At 49.0% G+C, this 12,352-nt stretch overlaps 3 protein-coding genes across 3 annotated transcripts; 1 reads left to right on the top strand and 2 right to left on the bottom strand.

Annotated features, from left to right (window-relative positions):
* Positions 1–507: 507 nt before the first annotated feature.
* Positions 508–4,860, bottom strand: IAR55_002359 (uncharacterized protein; the record flags this gene model as incomplete). Its single annotated transcript, XM_066945473.1, has 18 exons — positions 508–617; positions 679–808; positions 868–1,185; positions 1,241–1,501; positions 1,555–1,717; positions 1,776–1,885; positions 1,949–2,131; positions 2,196–2,287; positions 2,341–2,673; positions 2,727–3,123; positions 3,178–3,392; positions 3,442–3,550; positions 3,605–3,820; positions 3,878–3,986; positions 4,045–4,237; positions 4,303–4,472; positions 4,554–4,695; positions 4,827–4,860. 18 exons carry the CDS (start codon positions 4,858–4,860, stop codon positions 508–510), a joined length of 3,285 nt encoding a protein of 1,094 aa, XP_066804162.1.
* A 1,851-nt stretch (positions 4,861–6,711) lies between these two features.
* On the bottom strand, positions 6,712–8,463 carry IAR55_002358 (uncharacterized protein; the record flags this gene model as incomplete). Its single annotated transcript, XM_066945472.1, has 5 exons — positions 6,712–6,986; positions 7,053–7,769; positions 7,821–7,856; positions 7,925–8,072; positions 8,131–8,463. The coding sequence occupies 5 exons, from the start codon at positions 8,461–8,463 to the stop codon at positions 6,712–6,714; spliced, it is 1,509 nt and encodes a 502-aa protein (XP_066804161.1).
* A 313-nt stretch (positions 8,464–8,776) lies between these two features.
* Positions 8,777–11,794, top strand: IAR55_002357 (uncharacterized protein; the record flags this gene model as incomplete). The annotated part of the gene is made up of 21 exons (XM_066945471.1): positions 8,777–8,791; positions 8,844–8,897; positions 8,957–8,969; positions 9,043–9,199; positions 9,285–9,519; positions 9,587–9,800; positions 9,859–9,880; positions 9,939–10,024; positions 10,081–10,100; positions 10,153–10,188; positions 10,239–10,409; positions 10,470–10,496; positions 10,546–10,580; positions 10,630–10,656; positions 10,709–10,739; positions 10,797–10,879; positions 10,942–11,136; positions 11,185–11,211; positions 11,269–11,316; positions 11,375–11,632; positions 11,695–11,794. 21 exons carry the CDS (start codon positions 8,777–8,779, stop codon positions 11,792–11,794), a joined length of 1,854 nt encoding a protein of 617 aa, XP_066804160.1.
* Positions 11,795–12,352: the final 558 nt, after the last annotated feature.

Here is a 12,352-nt window from a genome sequence, read left to right as displayed (position 1 = left end):
AACTTTGGTCGGTACAGAATGTGATGTCAATGAAACAAAAGATGAACAATGCTAGGTGTTGGAAGGAATTCAGTCGAAAGCGAACAGCATAAACAGCTAACAAGAAAACAAGTTTGCCACTCTCACGCCCCGTTCACTTTATCGCATCATGTACGTTTTCTTCATCTGGAAACCGGTGCCCGAAAAGAATTGATATCGCTGTATGTATTCGTTCATTCCTTCTCACTTGCACAGACACTAACTACCACGACTACTGCTACTACCACTTCTACCACCACTCGTGCGAAATCGAGTCAGACAACGAATCCCTTCCTTCCCCTCTTATCGCGGAGAACTACGGAAGAGACTGATAAAGATAACGGTTAGGTTTGTGATTTGCGAATTGGACTCAAATGACCACAAGGGTCGAGGTTTGCAAGTAATACAGAGGAAAGACCATGTAGCCTCTAAGGTGAGGAATGGCCACAACCACGACAAATCCAGCTCCATAACCTACTTCCCTCCATTCTATCTCATCACGATACCTTTCTCAGCGTTCACCTTGTTCGGCCTTTTGTCAATGTGATCAAGACCAAGCGCGTCTTCCGGTGCCCACTTGTGATCGTACAGCACATCATCTGGTTCAGTTGAAGTCAGCCCATGTGTTCTAGATGCAATGCGCCATGTCTCAGATCTCACCGTCTTCTACAATGGACGGTTGCTTGAAAACCGTCGAAGTGACGAGGCTGAACTTGTATTTGACGAAGTCCTTTTCAGAGACACCGATACGTTGTTGCAATCTCTTCTTCGTCTCCGAGAAAGGCTCGCCCTGTAGAAGAATAGCCGTCAGCACACTCTTCGCGCTGTCGACGCGTTCACGCCACTCACTTCTAGCAGGACAAACTTGCACGGAACACCATGCGTCCGTGAGGGATCTCTAGCATAGTGGAAGAGATTGACGACCTTTGTTCCTTCACCAGCGTTCAACTCATCCTCAGGCACTTCCTCTGCATATAGTTCCGCCGGTTCCGCAAGGTTACCGATCATTTCCGACCCAGTGTATTCTCGTTGCGATCGACCAGAAGATGAGATGTCAAAGATCCGAACCTTGCCGCTTCCTCCAGGCTGAAGCTTGACCGTCTTAAGCAGGTTCTCCGCAACATCGCTGAAAGTACACGTTTTGGGTAACAAGAATGGATGTGTAGCCTGATAGCGTCGCTTTTAGCATCTTGGCGTTCCCCACTTATGGACGGGAACTCACCTCCTCCTTGTTGTTACGCCCAGTCCATACAACCTTCAATGATTTCTTCGTTTCCAGCTCGATAATACTGATATCAAGAAGTTCGTAGTAGATAATGACGTTGGGGTGTTGGCTGTAGTAGTTGGTTTGAGTGATATCGGCGACACTTTGGTTCAACGACCGTTTGATGATAGCCTTGGGTGTGCCGCTTTGAGGGTTGGAGGATGTGAATCGAAGTTTCAGGGGATCGTGTTTCAGGTAGTCTCCAACGCGGTGGGCCATCTAAAAGAAAAATGTAAGCTCAAAACACTTTTCATTGAGAGAAGGTAACCCACGATATCGTACGTCATCTTCTTGCTAAGCATCAAGTCAAAGTCAGGCGCTTTGCCAGTTGTGTCTTCGTATCTAGACTTGAATTGTACAAGGACTCGATTTTGCAAGAAGTCGTAGAATTGAGGCACGGTCGAGTATAGCGATTGAGCTTCCAGATCGGCGACCCTGTGATGGCGCGTTAGTCTGTCCGACACTCCCACAAATGGAAAAGAAGACTGCTTACTCCTTGTCCGTCATGTCAACCTGGTAACAGATGATGTCACCGTCCTGGATCTCGTTCTGCAAGTAGGTCTGCTTGGTCTTCATGCCCTCGATCATACCAGCTTTGATTTCCTATGATTCGTGTTAAATGAGTTGGATGGACGACTCAGTGTTAGACGAGACGACAAAACTCACCTCGTAGAGTTTTATCGGAGTCGATGACGGCCAGCCCATCTTCTCCTGAATGACGCTAGAAAGATCGCTGACTTTGTTGTTCTTGTTGACGAACACCTTCCCTTGACCACGAAGTGTTTGACGAGAGCAATCGAACCACTTGAGGAAGATCATAATGGGAGGGTTATTAGGATCCGCATGCAGCTATGGGTGTAAAATGTGTCAACGACTGACCTTCCGCTCGTTGCTCCGCTGAAAGGATGCTCACAGCATTGAATTTGGCATGATCCGGGTTGTAATCCAAATACAACCTGAGATCCGCAGCCCTAGCAGCCATGCTATTACGAATGTGGTCCATTGCTGAATGAGATGTCAGCTTCATTCCTTTCATCGTCCGCCTCTCAATCACTCACTTTGCGAATTTTCGCTATCGTGAATGGGCACATCAGGTCGCACGGTCTTGTTCTGCCTGTTCACGAGAACCCAGAGACGGAAGTCTCGTTCGGAGATCTTGAAATATTGGGCGATGCGTTGCTTAAAGGTGAAGAATGTCTCAGTCTTTAGGACACGGAAAGTAGGTAACTCGGTAGCGGGCAGGTTCTTGTCATCGAAAGAGGCAAGATCGAAGCCCTGATGTCTGGAGAAGATCTCGTCGGTGATGACCTTCGCAGTGAGGTACAGGTGTTGCTCGTCCTTTTCTCTCCTCTTTGCCTCGAGCTGTTCTCGCTCAGCGTCCAATCGGGCCTCTGTGTGGTACTGTCAGTCTCTACACATGAAAGGATTTGATATTCCAACTCACTCAAATGAGAGGGCGTGTCAGCCTCAGTGAAAGGAGCTAAAACAGTATCGACTTCCGTCTCTCTTACGTACACCAGCATGTACGCGTTGGTGAACTTTTTCAGAGTTCTTGCCTGCGTTCGCTGGTTGGGCGGAATAAGGCCGTTGAGCATATCGCCACCGTAGTTGTCTTCAAGAACCTCCTTGTCCGTCACTGGTGTCACACGATCATCATCGAATTTGAACCATCGTCCGTCCTTCTCAGGTTTGATGAGAGCGAAGTAGTGTCCACCGTGCAAGTCACCCGAGTGAACCAAGACACCGTGAAGCTTGTATACATGGGACTGGGATCGGTCGGCACCTTCTTCAAGGAACTCGCCAAGGTCGATCTCGAAGGGGAATTCGTGTCGATCATTGATCTACACAGAGCAAGTCGGCTTACTCCACACGCGATGTGTTTCACGGTGACTCACCTTGACCAAAGCATCCTTCTCCACATCGTACTCAAATCGACGTAATTGCAAGTGAAGGACAGGGGGGAACGATTTGAAGATGACACCCTTCTTGGCTGCTTGTAATCCGTGACCCTCGGCTTGGTATTTGTTGTCACCGTCCAGGGTCTCGACCGAGACGTATTCTCGGAAAGAGTCTCGGAGGTTTTTGATCCCCTTGATCGTGAGCTGGATATCTACAGAGGAAAGTCAGTTAAGCGATACGATCGATAGCAAATAACTCACCATAGAAGTCCTCAACTACTGAAGATTCGAAGTCCACGTCGATACACTTGATGTAGTTCTTCATCTGACCTTTGAAAAGTCGCGGGATCGCTCCTTCCGCCGGTGTTCCCTAGAAGACCTGTTAGCATGTCACTGCAAATATCTATCGCAAGGCAAGGCCCACCTTCATTTTGATCTCCAGCTTATCCTGTAATATTCGGCTGAACTCCTGAACGTCATGCTGCATGAAAGAGTCTAACGACTTCCACCCGAATGATTTCGTGAGTTCGGTCGTTCCAACCGGTTGACTTGAGGTCTGAAGGTGGTAGAAAACACGTTGGAGAGCTAAGGGAAGGGATTCTGAGGGGATGTCGCCTTCTGTGGGTATTTGGTAGACAGCCTGTGGGTAAGATCTATCAGTCATTGATGAAACAGCTGAGAAGACGGTTGAACTCACTTTGCGGAAATAATTCGTACAGAAAAGGGACTGAAGGAGAGAGTTCATATAACATGTCGCTCCTTGGTTCTTCAGTCCGACGTGTCCGGTCTCTTTCTTTGAGTCATAACTAGGGGAAAAAACCACGGGTCAGGATCATTCCAATGGGAAGCAGGGAGCCAGTTCACTTGACAAAGTTGTGCCATAAGACGCCTGTCGGGTCTTTGAGGACCCTCACGAAAGCCGTGATCTCCACCTCGTCGTTCTCAATCGTTGGTCTTGTCTTCCCATTTGCTGTATCCGCAGTATAAAGCTTTCTCAGATCGACAAATCGCGTGAAACCCCAATCACACTCCTCAGCAACGAATCGGTGATGGGCATCTGAAGCAGATGTCAATGTTGGTTGTTCGGCTTGCGAGGAGATCTAAGTAGAAAGACAGACTCACGACTTGAAGTCTGAATAGTCGGGTCCCAAGGGTTTGAGATTGCCAAACAGAACTGAGCGCAAGCATGCCAACCTTCCGGTGCTGTTTTGGGGTTTGCATAATCGAGATAGACAGAGACCATGTCATTCGGTTGACCATTGGCATTTCCTTGGGGGAACAACAAGATTCTCCTGCACACGTTGACCTCGCGTCAGCTCCTTGTCCTCCTGCATCTGCACGCGTTTGCGTCGATAGTGGAAATGAGGACGAACCATTTATGTCCTCCGCAGCTGAACTCTGGTCCAACTATCCGCTTTGCCTGTTGACTCCAATGTTCGATACGCCATGTCTGGGCTTGGAAATCTTCAATCTCCAATCCGAGGTCTGGCATCGCCTTCGCCGCGTAGGCTTCATCTGCGAAGGACGGGTGAGAAAAGTCAGCGAATTTGACTACTCATCGTCCAGTCTCTTCGGGAGCAAAGCGGTGGGCCCTACAGAAGCCGCGGACAGGTGACTAGGGCAGTAGGAGACGTCCGATCACCCACAGTTGTGAACACTAGGCAACTCCTCTACTTCCATTGACGCAGGCTGCTCGTCGATAATGATGTCAGTGACATCGTTTGCTTGTTGCTATTGAAAGGCACAATGTGACATCAGCATTTGTATTATTCTTTGACATGCGACAGCTTCTCCTCTCGCCGACGCAGAAGCGGGGACGTCATGTTGGAGCGCTAGCGAAGGTATTGACTGACCATGATGATTCAATCACACAACTTTGAATCTGTGAGACAAGCGGCAAAGGGCAGGTGGAGAAAGGGAATGTGTAAGCTGCTCCGAGTTGGATTTTGCAGAGGGTCGATCCACTTCCACGAGACGGAATGAAGGAGATAAGCAGATGAGACAAGGGATATGAGGAGGGAGGGAGAAAGAAGAAGCTGTATGCGATCAATGCAAGATATGTTTAATGGTGTAAACTGTTCGATATCAGCAGCAGCAGCAGGATCATCACCAATCTGGGCACAGTCAGCGTCAGACGCAGCGAGAACCGGGTAAAGTGAATGGTAACACAGCTGGGAGGGGTCAAATAAGGAAAGGGTTCAATGCTCTCGGCGTTATGTCGGGATCCAGGACGGTGTGGCACTCACTCTTCCACCAAACTTCTCTCAAGAGTATCTTCAAGTACATGCTGCAATTGCAGAGTCATCTTCATTCTTGCTTCTTCTTTCTTTTCTTCTCTTCTCGTCCATTTCGTACATTCCAATATCACACTACTATTTCCTACCTGACTCGCCATGCAACTCGATATACTTTGCCTCCTCTTCTCTCCATCCACCCCCCTTCACACCTTTTATCCCCTCCACTACCCGCGGTTCTTAGATCCACTACCAGGAGTGACTACCCCCTCTCCCTCTTCCTCCTCTTGATCCTCTACAACCTGTCTTCTTTTCATACTACTTCAAAAGCTCTCTCCTCGGAGGGGGACAAGAGATGTATGGAGGAAGATTCGGCTGTCATGATCGATTGGAAGAAGAGCATGGAGGTCAATGGGTCCTCCGCCAGCTCTGCAAGGCTGTGCGATTGGTCGTCGTATGAGTCAACCCGTGGAATAGCGCTTGCCTCTCTCATCTCTCTTTTTTTCACAAGGAGGATGAGATACCGAAGAGCCGTCTTGGCGATCCGGACAGGTTGCCAAGGGGTGTAATACGGATTCGAACACTGAGCTGAGTAGGTTTTAGCTTGGATTACATCTCAAGCAGACATCTTTTCCTACATTTTGCGGACATTCTGATTTGAATAATTGGTGAGTCAACATTCCGTTGGTCTGATTCCGCTCTTCTCCCTTCTCCTGTCCCCCGAGCTATGACGAAAAACAGTTTCCTAATCGTATTCACACTGTGCGACTCTCCGGAGAATGCGTATAACCATCTTCAACGGTATCGGAGCTCTCATCAATCCTTTCCTTTTCTTCTTTGTTCTATAAATGACTGAAGACGAAAAGCTGACAGGTAGACAGCTTCTCTCACATTGCTTGGATTGAATAGATTGTACGAAATATGTATCGCGTGTCACATTACAGAGCAGAAGCTTGGTCAAGGTTACGTCACCGGAAAGGCGTCTCTTCATGCCGATGATACCATGATGCTGTACCCTCCCCGACGACGATTTCACCCACGACACTCCCCTATACTGAAGTGTCCTCGCTGCAACTCTCAACGGCGTGTACTTCTCAGTAGAGGGAGAGAACGGAACACTACGCTCTATGGATTTAGGCAATGTTCTTGCTTAAGCTGTGGACAAGGTCAATTGAAAGGGCATGGACATGTCATCACAATCGTCTCATCTATATACATTATATTGGAATGCCATTTACTACCAATCAGATTGTGCACATAATGAATTTCACGATACTATTCATTCAGCTGCGCTTCTTCACGCCAGACAAACCCGCTTTGCAGCCTCCACGCCTTGCTTAAATCCATGTTCCCATTCCCAAGTCGCTTTGCCCAACTTTCTTCCTGCTCGACCTTCGTACTCCGCTTTACGTCGAGCCGCCCAATGCAGGACGAAACCCATCTCACTGGTCGAGGTACCGTTCCCAGCAGAGAGGAAGATGAGCGCATCATCCCAGCCTTGTGAGAAGCCCGGAGCATAGACCGTGGGGTCCGGTGATTCACCATTGGCTTGCCAATAAGAAGTGTGGGCGTCTAGCATGAGGTTGAGTGTCAGTGTCTCTTCACATATGTCGCGAATTTGGAAGAACCACCACTCACGATGACCGCTTTGCAACTCGGCATCTTTCACCTCTCTAGGTGGCATTCCCTTAAACCTTCCACCTCCAACCCAAGAAGGTATGATCTCCGCGGTGCTCGCATCTCTAGCTGACCATCCTGCATCCCACCCATCCCCTTTCTTATATGTCCAGAACCACCACCCTGCCGCATGGTTCTCGAACAACTCAATCTGTGATAAGACAAATTCTCTCCTTTGTGCATCTTTCTCTCCATCTGGCAGACCCGGTGTGAAAGACTGAGGATCTAGTGATCCCGACCATTCTCCCACTACTAAAGCACCTTTTGCAGCTCCGCATTGGCCCGCGAAGACGCTTTTGAAATGTCCCCTTAGTTCCTTGGCGTGGGCCACTCCAGACTTATGTTTGTCGTCACCCGTAAAACATCGATAAAGATGATGATCCAATACGACGAAATCGTCTCGCCGACCAATGTAGTCGGCGTAATGTTGTGTATCCCAAGCGTCTGAGAGGTACAACGGGAAATCGGGAGGTGCGACAGACCGAATCTCATCGATGGTATGATTGTACCACCCTTGTAACTTTGAGTTGTTTTGGGGCTCGTTGAGCAGCTCGAGGCCAACCACATGAGGCACCGAAGCGAACTGCGAGGCAAGGAATCGAAGTGCAAGAGAAGTGGAGGCTTGATTGGCATGCGTGTCCCAGAAAGCGACTCTGCCACGAGACAGACCGGCATGAGCTGTCACAAGTGGTCAGATTCAGTGCCAAGAAGGAAAGATTGTAGACAAACCATCCGGGTTCTGACCACCGGCAGCTCCATGAAGATCTGTCATAGTGCACATACAACGAATCAATTCGGATAATGAAGCAGCACATTTGGACAGAGAGACTCACCTATCAAGACACCTAGACCGTACGAGCCTGCCATCTCCACAGCTTGTTTGATCCTTCCCCAAGCGCCTTCGAAGACATGGTGATAAGGCTCGAAGTCTGTACCCTTCAACACTTCAAACAACGGTCCACAGAGATGGTAGTACGCAATCTAGTTGACCGACGGTAAGTAAGGTAGTCTCGATGACTGGATACGGACCCCTACTCACAGGCAATCTGACACAGTTGAAACCCCTTTCTGCAATCCACCTGAAATCATCTTCTGTCACCCACGTATCCCAATGTTCCTCCAATATCCGCTTCGCATCACTTCCTCCTCTCGCCACATCGTAATCGCTCTGTCCCGGTTCTGCAGCTCCTCTGAATACATGAGGAGAGATCCATCGTTCTAACGAGAACCATGAACCGAGGTTGATACCTCTCTGTTTCCTGTATCGGAAGATTGCGGATGGACCCAGGGGAATAGGATGAGGAGGTGGTGGGAAATCGTAAGAGGGCGACGAGGAGGATAGTTGATCTTTGAACTTGTTGAGGAGTCCCATGATGGATATGAGCCGAGTGTATGATGGTCGTTTCTGTCGTCGCTGTTATTGTTGTTGTTGTTGTTGTTGTTGATCATGCCCTATGCTATGGTTGAGAGAATGGGAGAGTCGGAGGAACTGACGTCAAATGGGTATCGTGCCTGATTTCTGATTCAACACGTGGGGATACAAAGGGATAAACCGAGTTGAGCGCGACGTCATGTTCACCCCGGTCAAAAAGACAATCTGTTGCTACCCGTCTCCCCCACTTGCAAGTCTCCTTCTTGGCACTTGCTCTCACATCGATCGGCCACGAATCGTCCAAAGCGACAAGATGGGAGACGCTCTGGTGGGTCGTGCTGACATACAACCCATGGTAGATGCGGGTTAATGAAGAGCAGGCTGTGGAAGAGCAACGCTCAATCCTGAGTACTCACTCGTGCAATCCTGAACCTGTAAGTCGTGTCGATGCCGCTGAACTCTGGCATTAAGCTCACAATTGATTGTATCACAGGACACTATCTCCAGTGAGCGCTTGTACTTGCTCGACGGGATATGTTCCTCGCATCGTCACGGCGCTGAAATGCCCTTGTGTAACAGAACTCATCAAGCGATGTCGAGCTTTGGTCACACGTCTCTTACCGGTCGAAGTGGAGATCTCCGATATATCAGACGCGACGAGCAGCATCATCACTCCAGAGGTGATTGAGGCGTTTGCGAAAGCTGGTGGAGACTTTGGCGAAGCTGTCCCCTTCTGGTGAGTGATTCCATCAATTGCTTTGCGCAACCTTCCTATAGCCCCAAGCCTTAGATTATCGGGATTCTGACTACGATCTGCTCAGCCTTCTCCGAGCCAAAGCGACGTTCACCAGAGATGCCTACGCCAACCCAGCAGATTACGATGAGAACTTGGTCCGAGCTGTTGCCGCTGAGGTTTTAGCAAGGAGGATCGTGCACAACCTGAGTGTGGACAGGTTGGAAAGCGTTATGAGTACTCGATACAGGTACAGGGAGAGTGATGGGGATACCTCTGCGCCAACTTCCGCTTTGGAAACCGCCATAGATCAGCACTGTACCGTACGTCTTGCCCTCAAGATTTTCTCGTCAAGAAAATGGACCGCTACTGACCAAATCGCTCCTGTAGATCTTCCTTTCCTCTTCGGAAGCGCAACATGTTGTCAACTCGCTTTGGCGAGGAGACTGGGTACAGAGGAACAACGAAGATATGGACATTGACTATGTACCATACGAGAAGACAGAATCCGGTCAGTTCTGGGACCATATGAACCCCGAGAGAATGGCCGTTCCTCGTTATCAGTCTTTCTTCAGAGTCGTGGTCTGGTTCGTCTTTCTCTTTGGTGAGTTACCTCATCGTAAGGAATCTTGAACAATGGGCTGACTCACTGGCTTGAACAGTATATTCTCAGAGTGTGCAGAGGTATGTCTTCTTCATTCCGGCCGAAAAGCGCTCCATGCAGACTGACCTGGCTTCACAGTCCGCTCGACACTATCGACCCCGAACGGAACTGGAATGCCTATGAGGTCATCTTGTATACCATGGCAGTCTCCTTCTTGCTGGAAGGTGGGTCAGATGGTCAAGACTCGTGACTCTTTGCTAACGGCTGATCAACTCAACAGAGCTCGTAAAGCTGTTCAAGGTGAGTATACCCCAAAAGTCACAGTGATTTAAAGCTCTAATTTTCCTCGCAGATCGTCAGGATTGCCCCAAAACCATTCGCTACCATAGTGAGTATGATTGCAAACGCTTGGAGAGGGACTGATCAGTTTGTCGCTAGGGATTCTGGACGGTAGTCAGCTTCCTCACAGACGGCCTTCTTCTTACTGCTTTTGGTCTTCGGGTAGCCGGGCTCAGTCTCGAACCGACTAGGGAGAAGGATGCGCAGATGCTGCACTTCCGAAGTTTCCAAGTACTGGCTTGCGTGGCGCCTCTCATCTGGATGAAGTTAGTGAGTTGACCGACTAAGTGACAAAATCCTATTCCGAATAAGCTGATGACAAGATGTCAGCTCACCGTTTTCGACGGATATAAGACGGTACGTGGTCCCTACCTGAGCGCGAAGTCTGGATGCTGATTTTGTCTAGGTTGGAACATTGCAAGTGGTTGTGTCTCGAATGCTGTAAGTCGATTTGGATTCTAATAGCAGAAAGATGCTGACTTTATCTTAGACGAGAGTCCACCATCTTCTTCATCCTGTGAGTTACTCATCGTTCGTCGCTTTGAAGAGCGTTATTGACGTTCCGGCAGGCTGGGTATAATGGCAATCGGATTTGTTCAGGTTAGCATTCATGTTGGCGTCCTGAGCGAAACAAGAGACTGACAGCACTTGGCGCAGTCGTTATACGCCCTCGACGCTGCTGATGGAGAGACCGGTGGACATGGAATTGTGGTCAATAACCTTATACAGGCTCTGCTGGGGTGAGCGTCATCTACCTATAGTCTGCGTGGCCAGCATCGGCTCGTACCTGACGCCTGAACAGATCACCAGACTTTGAATCCCCATCTGAGAGATTCGGCTATCCTTTTGGTCTCGTCATCTTCTACGCCTGGAACTTCGTTTCCACTATCATTCTTGTCAACGTCTTGATTGCCCTATTTGGCTCGGCATACTCAGATATCACGGAGAACGAGACTGAGGAGTATTTACTGTTCTTCGCGCACAAGACGATCGACTTGTAAGTATGCTGCAGCGTATGAATCGCACGCTGACTGACTCGAATCAGGATTCGTGCTCCTGATTCTTATGTCTAGTAAGTTTCTCTTCCGTTGCGAAATACAACCGCAGTGCTTCAGCTGACTATCTACAGTCCCGCCCCCTTCAATCTCATTGAGGCAATCTTCATCGCCCCTTTCGAGTGAGTATGCCCTCTCACTATCTTACGCGAACGCTCACCATTCATCATCGGCTCTCAGATGGTTCCTGCCCAAAGAATGGTATACAGTTATCAACAGATATGTCATGACCACGATCTTCTTTGTGCCCCTTTGCGTCATCGCGCTGTTCGAATCGCAAATTTCTCACTCGCGTAACAGACGATTACGAGCCTACTTCTCTGGCCCACCGCCCGACGAGGATGGTGATCCCAAGATCGAGGATCCCGATTGTGATGACGATGAGGATGGGGAGATCTCGACCTTCAAATTCGAAGACTTGGTGAAGACTTTCCCGAAGTGAGTACACGTTCAACATCGCGCCCATCTTGAAAGCCTTGCTGATAGGGTTTCACTCTCAGCACTGCGCTTACCGAAAGCGCTGTTGTGCATCGCGAGATCAAGGCTATGCGACAACAGCTGGACAAGCTCGAGAAGCATTTCGAGGATAAGGAAGGTTGAGAGGAGAAATGAGCATGCGAGCAGGGGAACGGCATGTATCGCAATCGAATTGCGAGAGGCAAGTGGACGGGGTCTCAACAGCATACACGAAGCTTAGTACATCATTTATCATCAACGATGTAAAAGGATTGAGAGGTATTTGTGTCTGAGATCTTTTGCGCGCTGAGGGGACCCCTAAAAATCAGGCCCCCCTTGACGAAATTTTGTGTCACAAACGACAGGAGCATGCGTGACCAGTAACGTAGATCGTGTTTACTGGCAATACAACTAGAGGTACAATGGAGATTTACAAAATGAAATACAGTTTGAATGTTACTAGAAAGAATGTCGGTCCTCCTAACGCCTCTCCCCACAATCCCCACCAGAGATCATCGCGGACCACATATCTCTTTGACAAGACCAGGTCCACCTCATATCTGGCCAAAAAAAGGAAAGGGGTACAATGAGAAGACGTGCTATAACAGGTTTGGTTATCACCGGGAATGACGCAAAGAGTGGTTATGTTTTCGCCGCCTCTTCTGGTTGAGTCTTGGAGACGGGAACGCGAGACCCTCCATC

This window comes from Kwoniella newhampshirensis, chromosome 4 (genome assembly GCF_039105145.1).
Source record: "Kwoniella newhampshirensis strain CBS 13917 chromosome 4, whole genome shotgun sequence".
NCBI classification, from domain to species: domain Eukaryota; kingdom Fungi; phylum Basidiomycota; class Tremellomycetes; order Tremellales; family Cryptococcaceae; genus Kwoniella; species Kwoniella newhampshirensis.
Note: the sequence above shows the minus strand (reverse complement) of the source record. Positions and strands in the feature narration are given on the sequence as shown.